Genomic DNA, 27842 nt, shown 5'->3' on the forward strand with positions numbered 1-27842 from the left:
TCCTGGAGCAGTGGGCACCACTGATGAATCCAGTCTAGACTGGAGCAGCCAGTGTGGTAGAGAATGGAGTCCCCTTCTGCACTGTCTCTGCAACCAGGATTAGCAGCTGGTTGTCTCTGGAATGCAAGTTTAAGCATAAAGGAGGAGCTCTTGCTGTCCTGGGGCCTGGCCACAAGGCATGGTGGTTTGAGGGCTGGGGCCTCTGTTGGACAGCGCAAACCTGGCCTGCCCACCACTGAGGGTAGTCCCACCTCATAGCTGTCAGGTGCTGGAAAAGTGGAATGAGAATTTACTTCCCTCCTGTCCAGTTTCTCCTATAGCTGGCTAACACTCACTGAGTAAATACCATGGCGGAGAGATTGGCAAGGTATGGTGGTTCTCTTATGCTCACTGATCTTTCATACTCTGGAGCCTTTTCTTTTAAGGCCCTAGGGAATAACACACTCCAGATAGTTCTGCAGATGTCAGAACAGTAATCCCTGTGGCACTCTTAAGGTCCAGGTGCTGATCTTCATTTTGGAGGTTTTAGAAATGCACTCAAGAGACTAGGAAGGAAATGGGTTCTACCTGACATCTCTCCTTTGCATGTTTTCCTTGGTTTTTGCCTGTATTTGTTCTCTACAAAGACAGATCCATCCTTGATCCTAACATCAGGTGATCAGATAGCCTACATTTCAATTTGCCTCTCCTCCAGAAACCCTCACTCCCAAATTATCTCCCTGACCCACTTGAACCTTTAATTAATCTAGCTCCCTTTGTTCCCTCCCTTTCTTTTCGTTGCCTTTCTTCCTTGTACAGTTAGAGAATCATTCCAAAGCTTTCTTCGGGGAATTCCAAAGCTCATCATAAGTCTCCTTGGTTCTCTCCTTTTTTGCCCATATTCCTCTTCTTTCCAGTCACATCTGCTTTCCCTAGGCAGTAGCCACCTAGCACGTATGGAACACCTCGGCTGGTGATGACACTGCAGAGTGATAAGGGCAGGATCTCAGGGCCACTTGTGCCTTCCCGCACAGCGGCATTCGTAGGTATGTGTGTTGGAGTCAGCATGTAAGTAGGTTGACTTCCCATTTGTACCTGTTAGGAGTTGTGATAGGATGGCTTTACATCCCAAGAGATTTTGGTGCAGAGGATTGTAGCAGAGTGTGGAAAGTTGCCTTGGGTTGCTGTAAAAGACAGTGTAGGGTGCTTTGGTCTGTTTAGAACAGACCACAGTGTTTGGAGGGACCATCTACTTGTGGGGTGTGGGGGAGGAGTGGGGAACGTGGTTTCTGCACTAGGCCTCTCGTTAGCAGGGAGAGGTAGCTGCTCCCCACTTTACCAAGTGAGCGTGAAGTAAGCCATGACTGTCAGGTGATGGAGAGGAGCAGAGCAGCAGGCTTTCACGAGCCTAAGCATAGTGACCCCTCACATCCCAAGACCTTTGGCAAGCTAGGGCAGCGGGACAGCCTACCTCATTTCATAGTCTCTGCCGAAGCCAAATCTTCCCTCATCTTGATCTCTAGTTCTCAGTAAGTGAAAGAGTCAGGGGACTTTGAGAACATCCAAACCTAGCCCAGCTGTGGCAGTTGGTTTATTGCTTTCAGCTGGTACTTGAACCCAGGTCCTGGTCTTGGAGGCTTTCCCAGGTTTAATCCCCAGAGCTTTCTCTGCAGCTGTATGACACTGCGCTGACCCCGAATGAGGATAGGAAAATAGAACCAGTGCCAAGCCAGAGTCTCTTTTTCATTTGGAGTCTGGCTGTCTGCCCATGACCAGGGTTACATAATGGGAAACATAGCTGGGGCTCTGGAGAGCCCGCGTTTCACCAGGCTGCCCAGACCTTCGCATTCTGATGCTATATATCTTCCTAATTGTAGCTCCGATGCATTTATCACACTGTTGGATTGGAGTACTGTTAAAAAAAAAAAAAAAAAAAAAACCTCCAGAAATTCCTGGACTTGCTACTTTCCATGCCTTGTCTTGTATAGTCTACAGAGCATGCTGGAAAAGGCTTGTAGGGAGCCCTGTGAGTGCTGTCACATAGGGAGACGTGGGGATGTGTAGGGAGTATGCAGTAAGCTGATTTCCTCAGGGAGCCTACATGTGTTGACCCTGTAGATGAGATAGACATTCTTGAGTTGAAAAACAGCTAGTTCACTCACCCTCACAGGGCAGGTCTGGAATAAGAACTAATCCCAAGTCTAATCGGCACCCCTTCAAGGACGCTTAATACGTCTTCCCAAAAGGGCATTTTAGGAGGTCACTAAGTAATGGTCCATCAGCACTTCCCTGAAGGAAGTGGTGGTGACTGTGGGAAGCCCCTTTGCTACCCTGGCTCCCCACCCAGTCTCCCTGGCTCCGGGTTGGGGCGTCAGCACTACAGCCTGGCACCAGGGGGTTCCTCTTCCTCCAAGTGCTGAGTGTGAGACACACGTGATCTCTCCCACGACAGGAGTCTCTGTCCCCTCCCAACTCCTCTCACAGGACTTGTGAGAGGAAGGGGTGTTGGCCTAAGGCTCCAGTCTGACCCCAACAGGGTACAGCAGCTGACCCCAGGGAGAGTACTTTCCAGCTCTGGGCTGAGGTTATTTGGGTCCAGTGTGTGCTAAACTAAGAAGATGTGTTGGAGTGGTTACAGCTAAAAATTTAAGAGAGGCAGGAACCGTGAGAATCCGCACCAGGGAGGCCACCGAGGGCTCCACTCATGCCGTGGAGATGCTGAGGTCCCCCGGGGGCTGCTCTTTCCCAAACACACAGTGCTGATGGGTTTAACACACCATAGTGATGCAACAGAGGCTATACGTGTTGAACGTAGCTTGGGAAAAGTGCAATCAAACAAGGCACTGACCTAGATAGAAGCTGAGGGAGGCACAGTAGAGGTACTTGAGAAATCCTGGAATGAGGTTACTGTGACCTGTCGTTGGCCATAGGGCTCCAGCTGCACTGCTTACAACATGAAGAAGTTTGTATTCTTGGAGTAGTGCAGGATGACTGGGCTTCAGAATTCAATTTGCCCTATTGGGCAGACTTCATTTAAGTTGGACAGTCTCCCAGGGCCCCAAGTTGACTTGTTTGTATAAAGTAGAAAGGCAGAAGGGATTATCTTTTACTCAGTCTTATATTCTTTAGTGATCACCTAATAAACAGCTGTTATTCTCAGAGGATGATATCTTGCTGCCCATGTCTTAACTGCTAAAACAGTGATCTCTGACAGCCTTGTCTCCTCTTCATACTGTGGTGGCATCGAAAATACACTCTAGTTCCTAATCTCAGAGAGCTGCATAGATTCCCACCACCCTCACCTCCACCTCATCCCTGAACCTGTTGAGCTACTTTAGCATTGATACCAGACAAGATCCTCAGCCCACTGAAAACAGAGTTGGCCTGACATCTCAGCTTTTAAGGGCTTCCTATGCTATTTAAGCCCAGGTACTATCCTTTTGACTCTGCCAGCCCTGTTGGATTCCTTCAGGTCCATTTCTGCTATTAGCTGCTCACCGCCTGCAGTTTTCTCCGGTTGGGTGGGAAGTCCTTGGGGCTACAATGGTCTCATGTTGGCCATTGAACCCCCTGTGGAGAGTTGTGGGCTGGAATATAATGGTCCATAGGCAAACAGGTTTTTAAAGGTGCATATTGCATATCTTACGAGCATGTCTCCTGTTGTGGTCTTTTGTCTTTCCCCTTTGTCTCTGTAGCCCACAGGCTTTGTCTTTTTCAGCTTCCTTGTGTCTAGTTTCTGTGCCACCTTGGCTACATCTCCAGAGCTCCTCATCCCAGGAACCAAAAGACCCAACTTGTTTCCCATCTGTACCACAACTCTGATCTTCCATAGCTCTGAAACACAATGCAGGGCTTCTTCTCACTCAACTCTTTCCGGGTTTGTTCTGCAGCTGTGGAGTTTGAATGTTAGTGTTTAAACAAGCTGGTATTACACAGGAAATGGCCACCTCCACAGGCCCCTGCAGGCTTGTAACATGGGGTCATTGTACTTGATATTAATCACCAGTCAGCCTGTTCCCCCAGTAAAAATATGAAGGGGTGTGTGAGGGCTCCGTCCTCCTTAGACTTGCCAGAAGGATGGCCTGAGCCCTGGTTGGACCTTAGCACTCCAGTCTCCAAACTCTCCTTCCCTTGGCCCCGCCCCGGATGGAACTTGCAAAAAAGTTCTTACCTGACCTCTTCCCTATAAAGCTGGCAGATCTGCCTTGCTTTCTGAGTTCTAGGAAGGAGATATATTGTGGTATAACTTGCTCACCTATCTCACACCTTAACCTTTCAGGTGTTGAATGACACCTTGTGTGCGAAAACTCCAAAAGCTCAAGAACACAGAAACCTATTTGTCTGACACCAGGGCTTCTCAGTTCCTTGGACTGAAGCTCCTTTTCTAGGGCTGTATGCAGAAAACAACTTCAGCCTGAAGGGTTAATCTGATTCCCCAAGTCAATATCCCCCAAACAACCAGCCAAGAGTGTGTGTTGGTTCATTTCTGTGAAATGTGTTTCCCCAGTCACCTGGGCTGGCCTGGGCTGCATTGTATCGGCCAGCAGCTGCACTGCACTCAAACTGACAGCTACATTAAACCTTGGAATTCTGAGGCAATAAAAAGTAAATTAACTCTTATTTTTTTCCTTTCCTGGTGGAGTAAGTGAATGCATGTCTGTAGGGAAGTGAGTGAGCCTTGGTCCTGAGTACATACCTCTAACTAGCCACTGCTGGTCTGTCCCAAGCTAGGATCTGGTGTTCAGACTCCAGCCAGGGGTCTGCTTTCCTGGTGTGTGGTGTTTCTGTGGGGTTGGGCCAGTGGGTCACCCAGCAACTGCTGATCCTTGCTCACTAATCACATTACAGCTGCTTGAGAGGTTCCCTTGCCACCATTCTGAGAGCCATAAACGGACTTGTTGGACACAGTTTCATATTCTCTGGCTGCTTTGTGTCTGCTTGGTAAAGAATGCATCCTAACTTTCGTAGGATTTTGTGGGCTCTTGGAGCTTCCCCAAAATATGAGCTGGGACCAGAACAAGCCAGAGGCACTTGCCCAGGCTTATAGCATTCTAGAGGGTCTGTTCAGAACCAAAGGTTATTTGAGATTGTCTGAAAAAACTTTTGGAGAGTCATTTCCCCAGTGTTTCTAGAAGATTGGGAAAAAGCTTCTCGTAGCCACCAGAGCTTAACTTTGGGCTCCTCGGCCCAGGCTAACGTTGAACCCTTAGAACCCAAGGCATGAAGGTTGTGAGGCACTCCTAACTGGGGATAACGAGCTAGAGCAGGAAAAAGCCAAGCTTTTCCCCTTCTATTCATACAGGAAACCCTATGTTCACCCACAGAACTGACCTCTCAGCCTAGAGGCCTGGTTGAGGGTAAGCTGAGGTGATGATGCCCAGGTTCCAGGAATTACCCCATCCTTTTGCAAATATCTTAGCTTTTGAGCTCAGGCATCTCACCTAGTTTTTCTAAGTACCTCTCCCTTTTAGAACTAGTTTTCCTGCCACTCCCCTTCCCCTCCCTCTGTGGAGAGTCACCGGATGGTACATGGGTGCCTAGTCAGTGTGTTCATGTCCATGGTGCTCAGTTGAGAGAGGAGATAACCAGTGATGAAATGTGAAGTGATCTCGGGCAATCCCACTGAGATACCAGAAGAAAGCAGCTACTCAGAATCAGAGTCCAAACACAAGACCGGTCTGAATGGATCGGGACAGAAATGACCTTTCATTGAAGCATGTTGTGTATTCCCTTGGTTCTGCTTAGTCTAGCGTGGCCCTTGGGCCCCTTTTTCGTTCTGAGTTGGGAACTCAGGACACTTCCTATGTCTTTTGGCACCAGCTGCTATCTTACAGACCAGCACTGGGGTAGGAACTCTCCTCCACTTCATTTTTGCAGTGAGCCTTAAGGTCTTGGCACAAGGTGGGTGGTAATGGGCAAAAGGCAGCTGTGGGCAGGGGTCCCTTGTGGTGGCCAGCAGTCTCTGGGAGGAGTCAGTTTTGGTTTATCTGAGCCTTAGGGGACAGGGGAGCATGGTAATGAGAACCACATGGTACCACATATTTCTTCGTCTTGGTTCCAAGATGGTAGGGGTGGGAGGATGAGAGAGGGATGTGGGGCCTCCCACTGTGGCAGCCGTGGGTAATTTTCTTCTGCCTCTCCCTGACTGGGGATGCTGCTGCCCACACCTCCCTACCCCCCAACTATGTCCTGAAGCAGTCGGGTCCTTGACCTGCACAGCACCAACCAAGGCCCCCAAGCCAAGAATTCAGCTGGGAGACTTTTCACCTTCTTCCTTCTCACTGTCGTCTTTCCTGTTTATTTTCCAAATTGCTGCTCTGCAGCCGAGCAGTGCCTGTTGGCCAGAGCTCACGAGCGCTGTGGGATTGGACGCAGGCAGTGGGCTCAAGTGGCCAGCAGGGCACTGGGGGAGGAAGTGGGGAGCTGGAAGAGCCTCCCTGTGCGTCTCCCATGGGCAGCGCTAACCTCGGAGGCGGCCCTGAGCAGCCCTATCACATCCGGTGCTTGTCTCTGCAGCCGGGACCGGAGGATAAACTATCAGAGCTGTGGGGCAGTGCATCATTCCTCTTATTATTTTCTTCTCTGCAGATGGGGTCGTGGAGAGTTCAGTTCCTTTTAACCCTCCAAGTTCTGTTTATTCTACAGCTGGTAGCCTCAATGCCGCGTTTCCCATTACATCACAAAGGGGCTCAGGCAGATCTCTGCACAGAAACGTGTTGCAACTGTTTATTTTTTTCCATATTTAAACATTTCTGACAGCCAAACTCAGCTGAGCCAAAAGATGGAGCTTTGTGAATGAGTCTGGTTGTCGGTGTCTGTGCAGAGAGAAGGCTTTAGAAAACTCTCGTCCCTCCGGTGATTCTTCCCAAACATGTTCTTTTTCCTGGGCAAAGCCTGTGAAGCAAGTTACTTCTGCAGTACACGTGTGTTGATTATGTGCCGTTGTGTGATTAATGGGGCTGTGTTCCGCCTGGTTCCCAGGACACTCTTGAAAACAAGATGTTTCATTTCATTGCCTTTTCCTAGTGCAGTGATTACAGTAAATAAACCAGTGCAGGCTCCTTCCACCTGGAGCCAGTCAGGGAGTCCCCACACCCTACTCCACTTTCTCCCCCAGCATCACCTTCAGTGGCATGTCCCTTGCATGCCCTCTTTTCTGCCATCTCCCAAAGGCTCCTAGTCTCCAGGAGAAACAAATTGCTTAAGGCTGAGGCCCCTCCCTAGCAGATTTGGCTCATGCGCAGTAACTCCTCTGGGAAGATTCCAGGATGTAGCTCATTCGTAGTTCTCTTTGCTTCTCGCCTCTTGCCACCCCACCTCTTGACCCTAATTGTAAAGCCTTTCATTATAATTCTCCTATGCAACTCACTCCTTTTGAAGTACAACTTAGCATCCACAGGGTGTGAAAACTGGGACAGTCCCAGGCAAACCAGAATGGTTGGTCATCCTGTGTCTAACCTTCCACAAATGAGAGAAGGGGGTGGGGGGTTGTGGGATGGCCAAGACAGCACTGATACTGGTTCGTCTGCTGGGATGCATGGGAAGCTTTACTGTCCTGGGATGCTCTTGGCAGGCCAGGAATGAGGTTTTTGTTGGTGTGTGTGTGTGTGTGTGTGTATATGTGTTTAATTCCAATATAATTAATATACAGTGTTAGATTAGTTTCAAGTATACAATATAGTGATTCAACAATTGTATACATTACTCAGCTCTCATCAAGATAAGTGTGCTCTTAATCCCCTTCACCTATTTGTGTTTGTGTGTTTGTTTGTTTGTTTTCCTGCTTATATATAGGAAGAGATTTCTAAAGCGTTATAAGGGGGGTGGGGGGAGAGAACTCACGTGACTCTTCCCATGGCGTGACTGGCCCCTCTGGCTGTATGGGAGGAGGGGAGATTGGCGCTCTGTTACTGTCTTGTGGCATATACTTGGCTGGACAGAAGTGGGGGAATTCTGGGAGCTGCCTCAGGCCCTGGGTGTCTAGAGTGTTTGAGTAAGTGTCTCAGGCACACTGTCTGGAAAGGTGACAGGACCTGCATTAGGCAACTGATTCTCTCAATTCTTTTTCCTCTCTGGTTAGGATTTAAAAACTCCCCCTAATCAATTTCAACTTTGCATAGATGGACACTTGCCTACCAGATTGCTGCCATGGATGCAATTTTGTGCCCTAGCTTTTTGGGTAAGATTTCCTGGCAGATGCCAGCCATAGACAGCATTTGCCACCAGTACCTCTGTTCTCAGCAGTGCTTAAAATACTTTAACTGGTCCCTCTTTAGAGCTGTTCTTCTTTTCTTACCTTATTTCTCACAGGGTTGCTATGGATGTGTGGTCGATGCTGGCTGATTTCTGTAACATATTGACTGCGGTGAATCAGTCTGAGGTGCCACTGTACAAGGACCCGGACGATGACCTCACCCTTCTTATCCTGGAAGAGGATCGGCTTCTCTCGGGCTTTGTCCCCTTGCTGGCTGCCCCTCAGGACCCCTGCTACGTGGAGAAAACCTCGGATAAGGTCAGCCCCAGGCCAAACATCCCTCCCCATTCACCCCTCCTCTTAATTCTCCAGACTTTTTTATTCTTGGGAAGTTTTCTGTGCAAACGGAACATGATTAAGTCATTGAGAAGGGTGTTAAGGGAAAATATCGACCTTTTAGCCGCTGACATCCAGCTCTGTGTCCTGAAAAAAAAAGCCCTCTCGACTTCCTTTGGTGTGTGTGTGTGCTCGCTGGCATGTTGTATATACGATCATTTCCTCACTTGTTTAAATAGTGCAGCTTGTGTTGGCAGTGCTCTCACTCGGCTCCAAATGGTTTGCATCATGCTTAAAGCACCCTCCTTCCTCCCCCCTCTCCTCCTTCCCCCCAGCCACAAAACTCTGCACTAGGAAAACAGCCAGGGCTTTTTCCCTTCTCTAAGGAGGAGAGTGATAAATAGGTGACTAGAGAGAAGCAGACACCATGTGTTAACTTACAAAAAAAGCTTTTAGGAATATGAAGCATTCCCCGCTGCCTGGTTTCTATTTTTCTTCCTCTAAAGACTGTGTTTTAGCCTGAACTTTTTTCTGGTCTGTTTATAGAAAACAAAGCTCGTTGCCTGTTGCCCTGGTGGGGACTGTGGAACTCTTAGTCTCTGCTTAACAGTTGGGTCTTTGGCCAGGTGTGGAGAGTAGGGCAGTCTGCTCTGCTTCGCATTCCCACGTAGCAGTTGCCAGGCTGGGGGAGTAGCACCCGCACACCCTGGGAGCAGAGTCTCCTGTGCTGAGCCGGGGAACCCTGTGTCTGACCTCGTCACATCCCCTGGGGGAGAGGCCCTTGGGGAAGAGTCCTCAAATGGCTTTTTGGGTGGAAGCCTTCTGACCTAGATGAAGTATAGAGACATAGGTAAGCGTTTTCTCAGAAAATGTCAGACAGTAAAAACTAAATCCCAACCATAAACTGCGAATATGAGAGATATTGTATTGAATATAAAATATTGCTGTATTGAATATTTTAAATGTTTAAACATGTGCTTAGTAGAAAAGAGTATATGTTCATTGTAAACAAGTAAAAAAAAAAACAAATAAAAAGGGAAAAAGGAAAATTTATCTGCAGTCCTTTTACCCAGTGCTAACATCGCTGTTAATTTTTGCTAATCATAATCATATTTAACTTCTAGTGTACACACATACACGACTTTTTTTGTACAAAGCTAGGGGTCATTATACATACTGTTTGTAATCTGATTTTTTCCCTTTTTTAAAAAATTTTTTCTAATGTTTATTTATTTTTGAGAGAGAGGGAGACAGAGTGCGAGTGGAAGAGGGACAGTGAGAGGGAGAGACACAGAATCGGAAGCAGACTCCAGGCCCGGAGCTGTCAGCACAGAGCCCGATGCAGGGCTCGAAATCACAAGCTGGGAGATCATGACCTGAGCCGAAGTCAGACGCTTAACCTACTGAGCCACCCAGGCGCCCCTGTAATCTGGTTTTTTTCACTCAATATTTTTTAATGTATTCTTACATGGAATCATTTTTGATGATCACTTAGTATTCCTTTATATGCCAAGATTTCTTTAGCCAGTCTTTGCTTTATTGAACCAAGGGACTATTCTCAATTTCTGCCTTACTGCAAACAGTGACGTGGTTCCTTATAGCAGAATTGTTGCATAGATTGCCTTTGGTTGAATATATTGACGAATCAAAAACCCATACTTTGGGTGTGTTGGGTGACTGATAGGGATCTTGGGAATGTAGGAGCCTCTCTTTCTCAAGAAGAATACTCATTTTATGCTTTTCCAATGAAAAGTTGGAGTGAAATCCTGCTCTTCCAGTTTCAGAAGGGGGTGATGATGGGGAGTTGTAGTATGTGAGGCTGAGGACAGCTAACACAATGTTTACACTTTGTGGAAGATGGTAAGTTAGAAGAGAAACTGGGTAAGCATGGCTTGGGCAGTGGGATCCTAGTATTATTGTTCTGTGATCACAAGATGAGCTGGACTCTGGAGGGTACTTTTGGGAGTCAGCTGTTGGGTTAGCTGTTTTTGGTGCAGATCAAGGAAGGAGTCCTAACCAGCTGCAGCCATACTGACCCTCATCTTCTCATCAACTCTCCCAGTGGTAATGTCAGTATATGATACAGCATATGATACATTGCAACATATGATAAGTATATGATCTGGCCAGAGAAGACTACAGAACTAGCAGTCCATGCTCTCAGCCTATAGTGGTGATTTACAGGCTACCCCAGGGCAGTTGCAGCTCATGGCAGCTCGAGACTAAGATAGTCTCCACCCCAAGGACTGTGAAATAGGTATGTCAGACATAACATCTCTAAATCCATACTCTCCCCTAAATCTGATCTTTCTTTATTCTTCTCATCTTGGTAAATGGCAGCTTTGACTTTTGGGTAGCTTGTGTCAAAATTCTTGGGGTTATTCTTGACTCCTTTGTCTCACACCTCCATACCTAGTTCATCAGCAGTTCATGTCTTCTTTACCTTCAAAATAAATGCAGATACAACTCTTTCTTACCACCACACTCTAGGTTAACTCGTTACAATGCCTTCTGACTAATTTCTCGAGTTCCTCCTTCCTCCTGCTCCCCAGTCTGTTTTCAGCACCACAGTTGGAATGATCTTTTTAAAACATCAGTGAGATCATGTCACTTCTTTGTTTAAAACCTTCTGATGGCTGCTGCTCTCACTGAGAGTAAAAGCCAAAGCTTTAACAACATCCTGCAACGCTCTGAATGATCTGAGACCAGCTCCATCCCCCTTAACTCTGACTGCAGCTCCTACTGCTCTCCTCCTACCTGATACACTCTAGTCACATTGGTATCCTTGCTGTTCCTCACACAAGCCAAGCACTCATGTCTAAGGGTCTTTGCGCTTGCTTTCCTCTTAACGTGTAGCACTGTGTCTGCAGAGAGCTGTGTGGCTGTAAGGGTGACACTCCCTTCTAAATGTCACCTTGTTAGAGGGTCTTCCCTAGCTACTTTGTATAAGATGTTCCCTTCCTTTGTTTACTTTTCACTCCGCCTTATTCTCCATTGCAGGGAAAAATAACAACTCTTGGATATCTAGCATGTATTGGTCCCTGGAGTAGGTACTTGTATATAGTATTTCATGAAGTTCTCACAATAAGCCTGCCAAGTAGGTATTACCCCCCTTTGATTTTTTTAAAAGAGGTGACTGAGGCTCAAGAGAAGATTGAAAACTGATGATAAACTCATACGAGGCATCTCCATGGCTGACCTAGAATATTAGTATATGGATGTGTCATCAGAGAGAATCTGTAGGAACTTTGACCATTTAGAAACCCTAAAAGATAGAGATTTTCTCCAGCTTCTAGTGGTCAATACTAAGAAACATAAAGCATCTCAAGGACTTGTCAGTAGCAGCAACATGTGCAATTTCATTGCTGGTCCAGATTGGTCACGTGTTCGGCTCCTCCTTGATGCCCATTCACCAGATACTTACTGAACATGTCTGTATTGTACTGTCTTGCACACACAACAAGAAAGATCCAGACTTGTAAGGCAAACGTCCTAGTTTGGGAGGCAGTTTGTGGCGTGTACGAAGACGTGAGAAGCAACATAAGTTAATTTGAACCTTGTAATTAAGGAGGAACTCTTGAAATTTTGTTGAGCTGGTAGCATTCCAGTGAAGGCAGTGCTTCAGGAGCGCTGACTTAGCATTAACGTATTATATTTCCTAAGCATGTCGTATGGAACTCTAGTTTTATAGGTTCTTAGTTGTTAGGTAAAAGAAAAAGAGTTTCATAATCATTTAAGTTATGGTAAAGCAATGTTAGAATCCAATACTGCAAGACTTATTAAAGCTTTTACTATAGTGTACACTGTGAGAATAGCCTTCACAGTCTTTCCCAAACTTTCTTCACCCTTAATCTTTTTTGATTTATTGAATATCTTGCAGGATATATTCAGTATTCAGCCATTAAAAAAAAAAAAAAAAAGGTAAAAAACCTGGGTGTGGGATGAGCAAGAGGTTAGAAGACAGTTGCTATTGGGATTATCCAGAAGTAAAATAAAGAGTACAGATGAGGGTAAAAGCAGTAGAGTAGAGCTGGTTACATTTTGAGAGAAACATCATAGACGTTGAAACCAACTAGAGCCAACCAGGGCAAAAAAAGTGATCTTAGACCACTTGTGTGGCTGCTAGGTGCCTAAATTCAGAAGGTTAAGTAATTTATTTACCCAAGGTCGTGGAGCTAGTAAAGTAGTGGAAGATTAGAGCCCTTCCTTTTCTGTTGGACTTTAAAACTTCCTGTTCTGGGGTGCCTGGCTGGCTCAGTCGGTGGAGTATGCAACTCTTGATCTCAGGGTCGTGAGTTCGAATCCCATGCTGGGCATAGTGTTTACTTAAGAAAAATAAATTTAAAGAGGTGCCTGGGTAGCTCAGTAAGTTAAGCATCCAACTCTTGATTTCAGCTCAGGTCATGATCTCATGGTTCGTGAGTTTGAGCTCTGCACTGACAGTGTCTTCTGACTGACACTGACCGCCCTCCCTCTCAAAATAAGTAAATAAACTTAAAAAAAAAAAAAAGGAATTAAAACAAATTAAAAAAAAAACCCTCATGTTCTAATGAATGGTTTGATGTCTAGGATTTGCTTCAAAATAATTTGTGGATAGGGGCACCTGGGTGGCTCAGTTAAGTGTCTGACTCTTGATTTAGGCTCAGGTCATTATCCTAGGGTCGTGGGACCGAGCCTTATGTCAGGCTCCTTGCTGATCGAAGAGCCTGCTTAAGATTTTCTGTCTCTCTGTCTCTCTCTGTCTCTCTCTCTGCCCCTCTCCCCTGCTCGTGTTCTCTCTCTGTCTCAAATAAAATAGAATAAAATAAAATAAAATAAAATAAAATAAAATAAAATAATAAAATAAAATAAAATAAATAAAATAAATAAAATAAAATATTTGTGGATAGAAGTATAAATGAAAAAAAGAGGCCAAATACTGATTATTAAATCTGAGTAATGGATTCATTGAATTCATTAGAGTATTCTACTTTTGTATATGCATGAAATTTTCTATAGTAAGTTGTGGTTAAAGGAGTAATAAATAGTCATCCTGAAAGGAAGCAAAACAAAATTCTGTGTCCTTTCTGCCGCATTATAGTGCCTAAATGATTGGAAGCGTAACTGAACTATAGTATTTATGAAGTTAAGCTCTTGTAGGCACTAACCATTTTCCAGGCACTGTGCTAAGCTCTTTACTTGCATTTTCTCATTGAAACCCCAATAACCCTATATGCAGATTGGGGAAATGATGGAAAGATGTTGAGTTCATGTTGTGGCTTAGTGTAAAAAAAAGCTTAATTATCATCTTCAAAATACATGTGTGTGACTTTAAAGCTCTAGGTAATACTAACCAAGGATCTGTTTAGCAACAGGTCCTCTCTTTCCTTAGACTCTAAAGAGCTTTCCTAAAGCTCTAATTAGTTAATGGTACCAAGCATTTATGTCATAAATAGATGTAAGCAGTGCTTATTCTGGCATCCCCAGGTAGATTAAGCTTTGTGATCTTCTTTGTCTTCCTCCCCATGTTGTCTGACCAAGAACTAAGTGAAGAACTTTTCAGCAAGGTACTGCTGGAGCCACTCTGGCTTGACTGGGGAATGAATTATAAAGTCAGTGTTTTAAGTCTCACGTCACATCCCATTCATCCTTCCAGGCATCTTTACTTTCTTTCTGGATGTAGGAGCCTAGGAAACTTCATCATTCATAAAATAGGTTGTTGAGATTAAAGATGGGGCTTAAATTGTCCAGCTTTTGGAACTGCTGGCTTTTGTCTCCTTGTTTATTTGTTTAGTGACATTTTTGGAGTGATGTTTATTGTATACATAATTACCCCAAAATGTTTTAAATGGAAAATATAGAAAAGCACAAGAGATAAAAATCACCTGCAAACTACCACCTAAAATTAAATAGTGTTAATAGTTTAGTTTATATCCTTCCAGTCTTTTTCCCCCTTGTGCTTATATATCTGTACTTACTCTTTTCATAAAATTGGGACTGTACGGTATATGTTTTGTTCTTTTTTAATGTTTTTTATATACTCTTTGTGTGTGTGTGTGTGTGTGTGTGTGTGTGTACATGTATACCCACGTACATGCACACAGATCTACATAGTTTTGGGGGAAATATTGCCTTTGTTGTTTGGTTGTCTGGAAAATATTTATTTTCAGAGCTACCAGTCACTAATTTATTGAAAAGCATACTTGATCTTCTATTTTCAAAGTATCAACATGAGGAATTTTTGAAAAGCCAAAACTATTGACCTATACTTAAGACGTAGAAATTAGGACTGCTTACCAATATATATTTTCTTTTTCACACAATTGTATTTTATTTCTAAATTTACAATAATTATTGAGAATTAATTTTATATTGTGTTTTCAGTGCTCACCATCAGTCCTTTTACTCTATGGCTTTTCCATTCTTACTATGTTCTTTGATTCATCTGTTATTTTTTTTTTTAATGTTTATTTATTTTTGAGAGAGAGACAGCATGCGAGCAGGTGAGGGGCAGAGAGAGAGGGGAACACAGAATCGGAAGCAGGCTCCAGGCTCTGAGCTGTCAGCACAGAGCCCGACGTGGGGCTCGAACTCACTCACAAACTGTGAGATCATGACCTAAGCCAAAAATCAGATGCCTAACCGACTGAGCCACCCAGGTGTGCTGATTCACCTGTTATTCAAATGTTATTCAGTTGAGGAATGTTTTCATCAAAAATGACATGGATGCTTTTTAAACATTAAGGTGACTTTTATAAAATGTAGTAGTAATACACATACTTCTGCAAAGGAATCAGATGATTCACAAAAATATTTAAAGTCAAAGACTACACTCCAGGGATAACTGCTGTTAACAGTTTGGTATTTACCTTTTTCTTTATTTTTTTAAGTTAATTGTTTTATTTTGAGGGGGAGAGAGAGAGCATGTGCAAGCAGGGGAGGGGCAGAGAGAGAGGGAGAGCGAGAATCCCAAGCAGGCTTCATGCTCAGCCTGGGAGCCTGAGGTGGGGTTCGATCTTACAACCATGAGATCATGACCTGAGCTGATATCAAGAGTCGGACATTTAACCAACCTAGCCACCCAGACACCCCCAAAACAAGCTTTTTTTTTTTAACGTTTTAATGTTTATTTTCAAGAGAGAGAGAGAGAGAGAGAGAAAGCGAAAGCATGAGCAGGGGAGGGATGGCAGAGAGAAAGGGAGACACCGAATCTGAAGCAGGCTCCAGGGTCTGAGCTGTCAGCACAGAGCCCCACGTGGGGCTCAAACTCACAAACCATGAGATCGTGACCTGAGCCGAAGTCAGAAGCTTAACTGACTGAGCCACCCAGGTGTCCCAAAACGAGCTTTTTAATAAGCAGATACAGTTCTGTCTTTGGACTAGAAAAGTTTTCATTTCTTGTGTCCTTATTTGCTAATATTATGTTTATTATTTTCTTCGTTGTCTTCTACATCTTTTTCTGTCATCATTGTAATCTCATTTTGCTTTGCCGCATCCCCAAAGAGCTTCTCAAGTTTATCCTTTCTGTAATTGATTCGGATTTTTATAATGCTGATTCTACTTTTCACTGCTTCTAATTTGGTTTTTAAGACTGCTATTGCATTATATGTTCTTTTACATTATTTCCCCGTCTTATCCTATAACCTTTATATTTTTGCCTGCCTTTTCTCCAGGTCCCTTTAACTTTGTTTTGTCATTTTTCTTTTATCATACTTCACAATGTCTATGATTTTAAACATCAGATATAAGAATATCTTTTTCTTCATTTTACATTACCTCCCACAAACTGTGGTACACTCCTTTCATAGACCCCAACTTGGATTTCTACAGTCTGATTCTGGCCATTTATATTTCTTTGAACAAAGAAAGGTTTCTTCAGATCTCATATTTGCTCCAAAATAGGTTATGTTGATTCTTTTTTTTTTTTTTAATGTTTATTTTTGAGACAGAGAGAGACAGAGAGAGACAGAGCATGAACGGGGGAGGGGCAGAGAGAGAGGGAGACACAGAATCGGAAACAGGCTCCAGGCTGCGAGCCATCAGCCCAGAGCCCGAAGCGGGGCTCGAACTCACGGACCGTGAGATCGTGACCTGAGCTGAAGTCGGACGCTCAACCGACTGAGCCACCCAGGCGCCCCAGGTTATGTTGATTCTTATGTGACTCCTTCTTTGTCTACAAATACTCTTTAGAATCTCCTTCTCAAGTCTACAACTGCTTGATAGAAGTTTATATTACTGAGTCACTACCCTGAAGAGAGTGGGGAGGAAGTCAGGTGGTATGCAATCTTAACAAATGAATTTATTTTCTACATGTTCTATTCTGTATAAAGTGGAGCTACTATACCAGAGCTGTTTCCTGTGTCTGATTTCTGTTTCACATAAATGATATGGCAGTTTCTGACCTCCTCCTTGGAGCTGTAGCCTACCATGTCAAGAAGAAATTCTACTCTCTGGTCACTTCCCATTTAGTATGGTAGTTTCCCTTGAGCTTGTCTGAACTGCTGATTGTGAGTGGTACTGATTGATAGTGGTGAAAAAGCTGCCAAGTGGCATTCTGCCTCTGCCCCCATGTCCTCACAGTTTGTGGTAGACAGAATAATGGCCCCTTAAAGATGGTCCACGTCTTAATTCCTGAAACCTGTTCAATGTTACCTTACAAGGCAAAAATGCCTTTGCAGGTGTGATTAAGGGTCTTGAGGTGGGAAGATGATCCTAGGTTTCCGAGGTTGATTAATGTAATCATAAGGGTCCTTATAAGGAGGCAGGGGTGTCAAGAGTCAGAAAAAGGAGATGTGATGATGGAACTAGTGGTCTAGAGAGAGGGATTTGGAGACAGTATACTGCTGGCCTTGAACATGGGGGAAGGGACTGTGAGCCAAGGAATGCAGGTGGCCTCTAGATGCTAGAAAAGGCAGGGAAGCATATTCTCCTGCAGAGCCTCCAGAAAGAACACTGTCAACACGTCGACTGACAAAACTGACAACACCCTGTGAACACCTTGATGTTGGGATCTCTGACCTTTAGAACTGTAAAGTAATACATTGTATTGCAGCAATAGGAAACTAACATACCCTTCCATACTGGAGAATTTTGCCAGTCTCTTCATTGTTTACTTCTCCCGCTACTTTCTTTTTCTTTTTGAACCTTTTTAATTATGCAATATACATGTGGAAATACATTAAACAAAAACAATTCGAAGTGAGGAACTATATAACCACCAAGCCGGTCTAGAAATAGAACAACACAAGGGTAGTAATTATCAGTTACATTCAGTTTATGTTGGAGGTCCTAGCCAGTACAGGAAGGCAGGAAAAGGAAAGTATTAAAAAGGTGATTGATTGGAAAGGGAAAAAAAAAGTTGTCTTTATTTGCAAATAATGTGATGAATACTTAGAAAATCTGAAAGAAAATAAGGATAAATTAATAGAATTAAGTGAGTTTAGCAAAGTTGATTGATCATAAAGTCAGTATACAAAAATCAATTCCAGGGGCGCCTGGGTGGCTCACTCAGTGAAGCGTCCAGCTCTTGATTTTGGCTCCAGTCATGATCTCGTGGTTCCTGAGATCAAGCCTCATGTCAGACTCCATGCTGACAGCATGGAGCCTGCTTGGGATTCTCTCTCTCTGTCTCTCTCTGCCTGCTCTCTCTCCCTGCTCACATGCACACACATTCTAAACAAACAAACCAGCACCTTAAAAAATTAATTCCATATCTACATACTGACATCAAATGAATTTTTTTTAAGTTGATTTCTTAAAAAATAGAAAATAAAAGTGGATTTGTTAGGAATGCAGGCTGTCAATTGGCTCTTAATGACCTGCTTCCAATTGTCTTCTATCCATCTGGCAGTAATTCTTTATGATTTATGGGAGATGGATGGCATTTTCTCATTTAAGAGCTATTGACTGTCTGCCATGCATCAGGCACCATTCTGGATACCACAACCATAGCAGCAAACACAGTAGACAAAGGAGGGATCACAAGGCATATGGAGGAGCTATTCTGTGTATTCAGTTTGGGCACTTCAGTTGAGATATTGGAAGTAGAATTATTTAACTCTGAGGTCTATAGTTTTTAAGTGTTTTGTTTTTTTTTACAAAAATAACCTCTCTTTGTATTATAAAATAGGTGTTCATCTTAGAAATACTAGAAAAATCAAGATTATCAATAAGGGAAAGAAAAGACTGTGATCCTTCTGGTTGGATGGATGGACAGACAGACAGACATGTGAACTCTTTTTGCTTTTTAGCAGAAATAGGATCAAACCATATATATACTGTTTTGTAAACCACTTTGTTCACTTAGCAATAAATATATTCTGCATATGTTTCCATGTTCAGAACTATAACATGAATTTTAATGGCTGTGTTATATTAACTGGCATGGACATACCATAATATTTGCTGAGTCCTCAACCATTAGGCATTTTGGGAAGTTACTGACTTTTCAGTTTTATAAATGATGACTTCTCAGGCAGAAGTCTTTACATACACCTTTTGTTCATTTTTGAAGTACAATTACTAGGTCAAGGAGGGTATGCAGATTTTTAAGACTTTTGATAGATAATGCTACATTGCCCTCCAAAAAAAGATTGTATGCCATGTAAACTGCAGAATATAAGAGTATTTATTTTCTAGCTTCCTCATCAAGGTTGAATGGTTTAATTTTTCCTGACTTTGCCAGAGATGGGCAAAAAACGATATTTCATTGTTTTGATTTTCCTTCTTTGATTACCAATAGGGTTGGTTCTAAAAGTATTATGCTTAATGGTTATATGATTGGTATTATATCTCTTATAAACTGCTTTATGTTCTTTGCCTATTTTACTATTAGAATACTCACCCATTTTTTCTTTTTTCTTTTTTTTTTTTTTAATGTTTATTTATTAGAGAGAGAGAGAGAGCATGAGCATGGGAGGGGCAGAGAAAGGAGAAGACACAGAATCTGAATCAGGCTCCAGACTCTAGGCTCTGAGCTGTCAGCACAGTGGGGCTCAAACCCACAAACCGCGAGATCATGACCTGAGCCGAAGTCAGACGCTCAACCGACTGAGCCACCCAGGCACCCCATCACCCATTTTTTTCTTTATGTTTTACAGTAGCTGTATATGAATAACTTTTGAACTTTTCTTTGGTTACCCTTGTACAGGAGGTGTTTTCTCTGTATATTGAATGAGATGAGAACTTTTGGATACTTGGAGAGGCATAGCATTCTATTTTTTAGGTAATAAGAACATGGATGTCCCTTTGTCACACCATGCTAGATTAGATCTTTTGTTTGTTTTCACCCTTTGAGTCAGTTTCTCCTCATACTTCCCTATCAGTCCATAGACATCTAAAGAAAAATCATGTCCAGCCAGATATTTAGAATAAACTGTGAACTGTATCTACTTCCTTTTCTGTTTTGCCTATTTAATTGAAGGAGCCCTTGAGATGGGTATAAACTAGGTAAAATTGTATGGTGTTTTGAGAAGTCCTCTGGTTTCTATCTAGCAAATGTAAAACTTTTTCCCCTTCTCACTGTAAGTGCAGTAAATACCTCGATGGCTTGCTTTATTTGATGATTCATTCCACCAGTGGCCCCTTGGCACTAACCGTTTGTATCGTGTATATCTCTGCCTACCTCATTTTTGCCCTCCCTCACCTTTTTTGTGCTCTCTCTCACCTCTTTACTAATTGTTTTTAAATTTATAGAATTACTGATTACTACTTCCATTTACTCCAGTACTTTCAGATTTATTAGTTACTCCCTAATTTACAAATTACAAATCTCATTCCCCAAACGGGCTCTGTTGAACTCAGCTACCTTATGGTCATGCTGTGGATACGTCATGAGTAGGTGTTCTTTTCTGTAATTCTTAAACTTTAGCATTCATCACAATCACCTGAAGGGCTTGTTAAAATACGCAGTTGCTGGACCCAATCCCCAGTGTTTTTTTGATTGTTTGAGAGGAAAAAAGGTAGAAAAATTGCATTTCTAACAAGTTCCCAGGTGATGCCGATGGTTTGGGTTCCACACTTTGAGAACCACTGGTTTTTAGGAACTTGGTAGCTTCCAAGGTTGTAGTTATCAGGCAAAGATTTGGGCCCAGGTAAAAATAATAAAGATTTCTGTTATAAATAGTCTTCCTCGGGGCACCTGGGTGGCTCAGTCGGTTGAGCGTCTGGCTTCGTTCAGGTCATGATCTCACAGTTGGTGGGTTCAAGCCCCGCGTCGGGCTCTGTGCTGACAGCTCAGAGCCTGGAGCCTGTTTCAGATTCTGTGTCTCCCTCTCTCTCTGCCCCTCCCCTGTTCACGCTCTGTCTCTGTCTCAAGAATAAATAAACATTAAAAAAATTTTTTTTTAAAAATAGTCTTCCTCATTCTATCTTTAACTTTGGAATGTAGGGCATATTACCTAAGAGTGCATATACTTTGCCTCCATATTGCCAGACAGCTTTCTGAGCTCTTCAGAAAGAAGTTATATTCAGAATGCTATAAATATGTTTTTCCTGAGTATATATGAAGAGTCACATGTCTGGATTTCTTTTCCCAAGAGGACCCTGAGGGAACCATCTGACTTTTAAGGAGTGTCTCTCATGTGCTAGATACTGTTTTAATGCTTTACATTATCTCATTTAAATGTCACAAAAGCCCCATGGGAATTTGAACTTTATGAAAGAACTTGCCCAGGATGACACAGGTAAGAATGAAGGAATCAAATCCAAGCAAGTCACACACACTCTTAATTGAATAAAAATGCAGTAATACAGTGGTTGAACAAACAATTGTTAGTACCTTCAGTTCTCTTCATAACTTTGACAGTTCTTTTATTTTCACTTGGAGCTTGACTCCTCACCATGAGCTTGGGAATTTTTTACCTGGTTTGGGGATATTACCTGATCTCCCATAATAGTTCTTCAAAATGAACAAAGAAGGAAAAGTTCACAGGAGAATGGATGTTCAGAATGAATTTACCTACTTCTTTCTCTCTGTGTTGGATGTTCTTCAAATCTTGGAATGCCCTGGAGTCCAAAAGTACCTTAGTGTCTAGAATATGAGTCTTTGGAGAGAGAACTTGATTTATTTTTGGCAAACCCTTGAGTGTTCTCTAAGAGGGACTGAATATATGCAAAGGATGATCTACATCATTTTGGAAGGGTGTCCGAGGACAAAAAAAAATCTAAGAGTAGTGATAGTGCAACTTGTAAGGACCAAAAAATTGGGACAACGTCCTGGGCTACAAACTTTGCCGCCAGGATTGTTTGTAGATGAACAGGGATTCATGGATTTGGCTGATGGGGGTAACTGATGCATAAAAACCTGAAGGTCAGCAATGGAAGTTTGCCTACCTATCTATATGCATACATATAAACCATCTTTGGCTCAAGACTTAATGAATATGGGCCATAATAAAAAATAACTTTGAGGGGCGCCTGGGTGGCGCAGTCGGTTAGGCGTCCGACTTCAGCCAGGTCACGATCTCGCGGTCCGGGAGTTCGAGCCCCGCGTCAGGCTCTGGGCTGATGGCTCGGAGCCTGGAGCCTGTTTCCGATTCTGTGTCTCCTTCTCTCTCTGCCCCTCCCCCGTTCATGCTCTGTCTCTCTCTGTCCCCAAAATAAATAAAAACGCTGGGAAAAAAAAAAAATTAAAAAAAAAAATAACTTTGAAACGGGTAAGAAGAAAAAGTATGATACCTAGAGAGAGGACTTTGCTATTGACATAAACTTCTGCCTCTATACTTCCTGCCCCACCCTTCATTTTCTTTAATGTACTTCTCATATATGTAAAAGAATATTGTTTTTACTTCATAATTTTAGATATCTGAAAAAAGTAATCTTTATTGGTAATACTTTTACTTTTATTAGTCAACTTGTTTATGTATAATTTACATACAATAAAATCATACATTCGAATGTATTGATAGTATATATATCCCTGTGTAATGACCACCCCAATCAAAATACAGAATGTCTCCATCCCCCAAAATGTTCCTTAAGTGCCCCTTTACAGTTAATCTCCTCAGTCCAACTCCCCATCCTAGGCAACCACTGATCTAATTATTCTTATTAAAGATTAGTTTTGCCTATTTTAGAATTTCATATAAGTGGAATCATAAAGTATATGCTTTTATGTCTTTGTTCTTTCACTCAGCATATCTATGAGATTCATCCATGTTGTGTTCTTCTAGCAATTCATTCCCTTTATTGAGGAGTAGTATTCCATTATATGGATATATCACATTCTGTTTATTCATTCACTTTGGGCTCAGACACATTTGGGTTTTTATTTTTTGGCTGTTATGAATAAAGATGCTGTGAACAAATGTACAAGTCTTTTTGTGGACATAATGTTTTCATTTCTCTGGGGGCAAATAGCTAGAAGTAGAATTGCTCAGTCAAATGATTAAGTATATTGTAAACTTCAAGGAAACTACCAAACTGTTTTCCAAAGTGATTGTACCACGTTATACTCTCACTAGCCATGCCTGAGAATTCCAGTTGTTTCAGATCCTTGCCAACATTTGGTATTTCTGGTCTTTAGAGTTTTAGCCATTCTAGTAAAGTGTGACAGGGTCTTATGGTAGTTTTGTTGGCATTTGTGTAATTAATGATGAGCATCTTTTCATGTGGTTTGTTAGTACTTCATCCTCATTTGAGAAATGGCCAAATCTATAGCCCATTTTTAAAATTTGGGATATTGATGTTTTCTTAGAGAGTGGTAAAAGTTCCTTGTGTATTCTGTGCACAAGTCCTTGTCAGATAGGTGTCCTGTGAATATTTTTTTCCCTGTGTATGGCTAGCTTTTTTTTTTTTTTTTTAAGACAGAATCTTGGAAAGCAAATGTTTTTAATTTTGATAAAATTCAGTTTTTTAAGATTTTCCTTTAAGGATTATCACCTTTTCTGTTTTTTGTTTTGTTTTTGTTTTAATTTTAATGTTTATTTATTTTTGAAAGCGAGAAAGCGAGAGAGACAGTGCACGAGTGGGGGGAAGAGAGAGAGGGAGACACAGAATCTGAAGCAGGCTCCAGGCTCTGCTTTATCAGAGAGCCTCTGAAGGCACCTGGTTTCTGTTGAATATTTTTAAAAAGGCAGTAAAATGGCAACTGTAAGGTTGCATGATGGGTAGCAATAAGGCAGGGGGTGCAGGGGAGATTCATGGAGATGTTTGGGGAGGAGACACATGGGGAGAAGTGGGTATGGAAATATAAAAATATGGAACGCTTCACGAATCGTGTGTAATCCTTGCGCAGGGGCCATGCCGATCTTCTCTGTTTCGTTCCAGTATTAGTACATGTGCTGTGGAAACAAGCACAGTATTGTACCTTTTTACACTTCACACCTACACACCTGTTCTTCTTGTTTCCTGCTTTGCACTTTACAAATGTAACAATCTTGGGGCGGCTGGGTGGCTCAGTTGGTTGAGCATCTGACTTCAGCCCAGGGCACGATCTCACAGTTCGTGGGTTCGCACCCTGCATTGGGCTCTGTGCTGACAGCTCAGAACCTGGAGCCTGCTTTGGATTCTGTGTCTCCTTCTCTCTCTGTCCCTCCCCTGCTTGTGCACTCTCTCTCTCTAAAATAAATAAACATTAAAAAATTAAAAAAACAAAAACAAATGTAGCAATCTTTAAACAGTATAATTCCATTTACCCATTCCCTCTTGGTTAGTGTGATTGTCTTCTGTTTGACTTTTCATATGGTATGAATCCTACCATACCCTGTTATTATTTTTACTTAAATAGTTTTCTTTTAAGTAAATTACAAACAAAAAGAAAATACAGACTTTTCTATTTATCTACTTACTTACTGGTGCTCTTCATTCTTTTCAGTAGATCCAAGTTTCCAGCTGATAATTATTTCTCTTGAGCCTATAGGACACAAGCAGGTGGCTGGTGACAAATTCCAGTAGCTTTTGTTTAGCTAAAAATGCCTCTCTCTCTCTCTCTCTCTCTTTTTTATCTTTGGTTCTGAAGGATTTTTTAAAAAACTGGATATAGAATTCTGGATTGAAGTTTTTTTCTTTCAGCATCTTTGAAATGTGGTTCTCTTATTACCTGGCACCCACTGTTTTCTCGTGAGAAATCTGCATTCATATGCCTCTTTGTATAATGTATCTTGTGGGGGGAGGCTGCTTTGAATATTTTCTTTTTATCTTTGGTTTTCAGAAGTTTGGTTGAGATGTGCACAGGTGTAGTTCTTTTTACATGAATCCTGCTTAATGTTCAGTGACCTTTTTGGATCTGTAAGTTGGTGTTTTTCATCAAATTCAGGGTATCTTCCAGTCATTATTCTTTTTTCTGCCCTACTTACCCTGTCTTCTCTTTCTGGAATTCCTATTATGTATATGTTAGAAATGTTTAGATAGTCTCACACATTTGTGAGGCTCTATCTTTTTTTTAATTTCAAAAAATGTTTATTTTTGAGAGAGAGAGCGCGCTAGTGGGAGAGGGCAGAGAGAGAGGGAGACAGAATCCGAAGCGGGCTCCAGGCTCTGAGCTGTCAGCACAGAGACCAACGCGGGACTTGAACCCATGGACCACGAGATCATGACCTGAGCTGACGTTGGACACTTAACTGACTGAGCCACCCAGGGGCCCCTTAAATTTTTAATGTTTATTTTTGAGAGAGAGAGAGACAGAGCGTGAGAGACGGAGGGGCAGAGAGAGAGGGAGACACAGAATCCGAAGCAGGCTCCAGGCTCTGAGTTGTCACCACAGAGCCCTCTGTGGCTCTGAAACCCATGAACCGGGAGATCATGACCTGGAGGCTCTATTTATCTTTAGTGTTTTTTCTCTCTAGTCTTCCAATTACTTAGTTTCTATTGATCTGTCTTTTTAAGTTAATGGACTGTTTCTTTTCCATTTTCAATATAATGTAAAACTTATCGAGTGAACTCTTTATTTCACTACTTTTCAGTTTAAGAATTTCTACTTGGTTCTTTTTGATAATTTTCTTGGCTGACATTTTCTATTGGTTTACTCATTAAGGCCATATTTCCCTTTAATTCTTTGAACATCTTATTAATACTTTGGACTTGTTTATAATAGCTGTTTTAGTCTTTGCCTATCAATTCCAACATGTAGGCCATCTCACATTCAATTTCTGTTGAATGTAGATTGCATTTACCTGTTTCTTTGTGTCTAGTGGGTTTTGTTTATAGTCATTGGCACTGGCTAATTTGTTAGATTCTGGATCTTGTTACCTTCTTCTGGAGAGTATTGGTTTTTTGGGCGGGAGGGTTTTTGTTTGTTTGTTTGTTTTTCCTTAAAAAGGCAATTACATCATTGCTTGATCATCTTGAACTTCTGTATGCTTGGTTTTTTTACATACTATTAGGGCAGCTACTTAGGAACCTAGGATGTCCCCAAGCCCCAGCAATGTGGTGATAGTCAACCTCCAAGCCCTGTCTTCCCTGCAGATTTTGTTTTAGTCTGGGTTTTAGGATCTAATTAATGCAAATTTAGATTAGCTCCCACTCTAGGGTGTGGCCTCTCTGGAGATTCAGCTGGTTGCCAGGGCATGTTAACAAGGTGCTAAAACCTCTCTACTCTGGCAGTTTTGGAACTCCCAACTCCTCCGTCCTAAGGCAGTGCTATTTCTACACTGTTGGATCTCTAACATCTTTCTGTACCACTCTCAACCCTGTAGCAGCTGCCTTCTGGTCAGCCCCTGGTGGTCTTGGCTGCATAGGTACAGTCCAGACTTCACCCCATTATTCGCTGAAGATTCTCACATGTGTTTCATGCTCTTTCTTTGTATAACTTCTTCCTGTCCATTTCCCTACTTGCTGATTCCGGCCCCTTCAGCTACCTCAAATTCTGCCTCTGCCTCCTCAACTCAACAGGACCACCATAATTTCCTTGGGATTCAGCTTTCTGTATCATGTTTGGAAAATTATTCCCAAGCAGAGGACTAAGTGATCAAGAGTTCATTTTGTGAGTTTTTCTTCTCTCAGAGGTCACAGCCTTTTTTTTCCCCCTCATGAAAGGGGAACAGACTTTAATCATAAAAAAATATTTCTAGTGTTTTTTCTCCCAGTTTATTGAGAACTAATTGACGTACATCATTGTACATGTTTAAGGTATGCAGCACGATGGTTTGGTTTGTGTATATTTTTAAATGATTACCACAGTGAGTTTAGTTAATATCCATGCTCTCCTACAGACACAATGAAAAGCAAAGAAGAAAAATTTCTCCTTGTGATGTATCATACGGCAGTGTTAGCTGTAGTCATTGTGCTGTACGTTATATCCCTACTACTTGTCTTATAACTGGAAGTTGGTACCTTTTGGCCACCTCCCTCTAGTCACCCTCTCCCTACCCCTACCTCTGATAACCACAGATCTGAACTCTTTCTCCATGGGTTTGGTGTTTTAGGGTTCACAGTTTTGCACTGCCTGTTGTTCACTGCCTACAAACAGCTGCCTCAGATATTTTATAGTTGTTTATGGTGGGAGGACTAGTCCAGTACCACCTACTTCATCTCATGCTGAGAAACAGAAGGCAGACTGTCCTTACTTGTTAATTACAGAAGTAATCCATGCTCTCTGAAATAATATTAAAATCATATAGAACTGTAGAAAATGAGACTACCAGCCCCTCTTTCCCTTCCAGAAACGATTGCTAATAACGGTGTGGTAACCATTCTTGCGAACATACATACACAGAATATTAACTTTTCTCATACAAATGCATGTTGTGATACATTACTCTTTTTTTGCTTAATATTCATACCTTGTAACTGCTTCTGAATCACGGTGTATAAATCTACATTCTTTTTCAAGTTGCATCATGTTCCATTGTGTAGATACAATTTATACATCTTATTTTATTGAAGTATAATTGACATACAGTGTTCTGTTAGTTTCAGGTGTACATCAAAGTGATTTGATATTTTTATACATTGTGAAATCCCATGATAAGTCTAGTTCATTTTTCACCACACAGTTATTACAATATTATTGACTATATGCCCTACGCTGTACTTTTCATCCCTGTGACTTACTTATTTTATAACTGGAAGTTTGTACCTCTTAATCCCATTTACCTGTTTCGTCCGCCTCCCTCCTCAACCCCTCACCTCTCTGGTAACCAGCAGTTTGTTTCCTGTATCTTTGAGTTGGTTTCTGTTTTGATTGTTCATTTGTTTTGTTTTTTAGATTACCCATATAAGTGAAATCACCCAGTATTTGTCTTTCTCTGACTCATTTCACTATAGCAGGATTTCATTACTTATGGCTGGATGGTAATCCATGGTATACATACATCACATCTTCTTTATCCATTTCTGTATCGATGGACACTTAGGTTGTTTCCATATCTTAGCTGTTGGAAATAATGCTGCAGTGCACATAGGAGTGCTTACATTT

The 27842-nt window shown here is 42.2% G+C and overlaps 1 protein-coding gene and 1 non-coding gene across 3 annotated transcripts in view; one reads left to right on the forward strand and one right to left on the reverse strand.

Moving 5' to 3' along the window:
- The window catches only part of SMG6 (SMG6 nonsense mediated mRNA decay factor), a 228616-nt gene that overhangs the window by 107928 nt on the left and 92846 nt on the right, over window positions 1-27842 (forward strand). For both annotated transcript variants that reach the window (XM_043583439.1, XM_043583440.1), the window contains exon 13: window positions 8290-8491. In XM_043583439.1, the coding sequence (XP_043439374.1) occupies window positions 8290-8491 (202 nt within the window). The remainder of the gene's footprint in view (window positions 1-8289; window positions 8492-27842) is intronic.
- On the reverse strand, window positions 23680-23785 carry LOC122486187. The gene has a single exon (XR_006298044.1). It is a non-coding gene; the product is annotated as a U6 spliceosomal RNA (small nuclear RNA).

Source organism: Prionailurus bengalensis, chromosome E1 (genome assembly GCF_016509475.1).
Source record: "Prionailurus bengalensis isolate Pbe53 chromosome E1, Fcat_Pben_1.1_paternal_pri, whole genome shotgun sequence".
Lineage (NCBI taxonomy): Eukaryota > Metazoa > Chordata > Mammalia > Carnivora > Felidae > Prionailurus > Prionailurus bengalensis.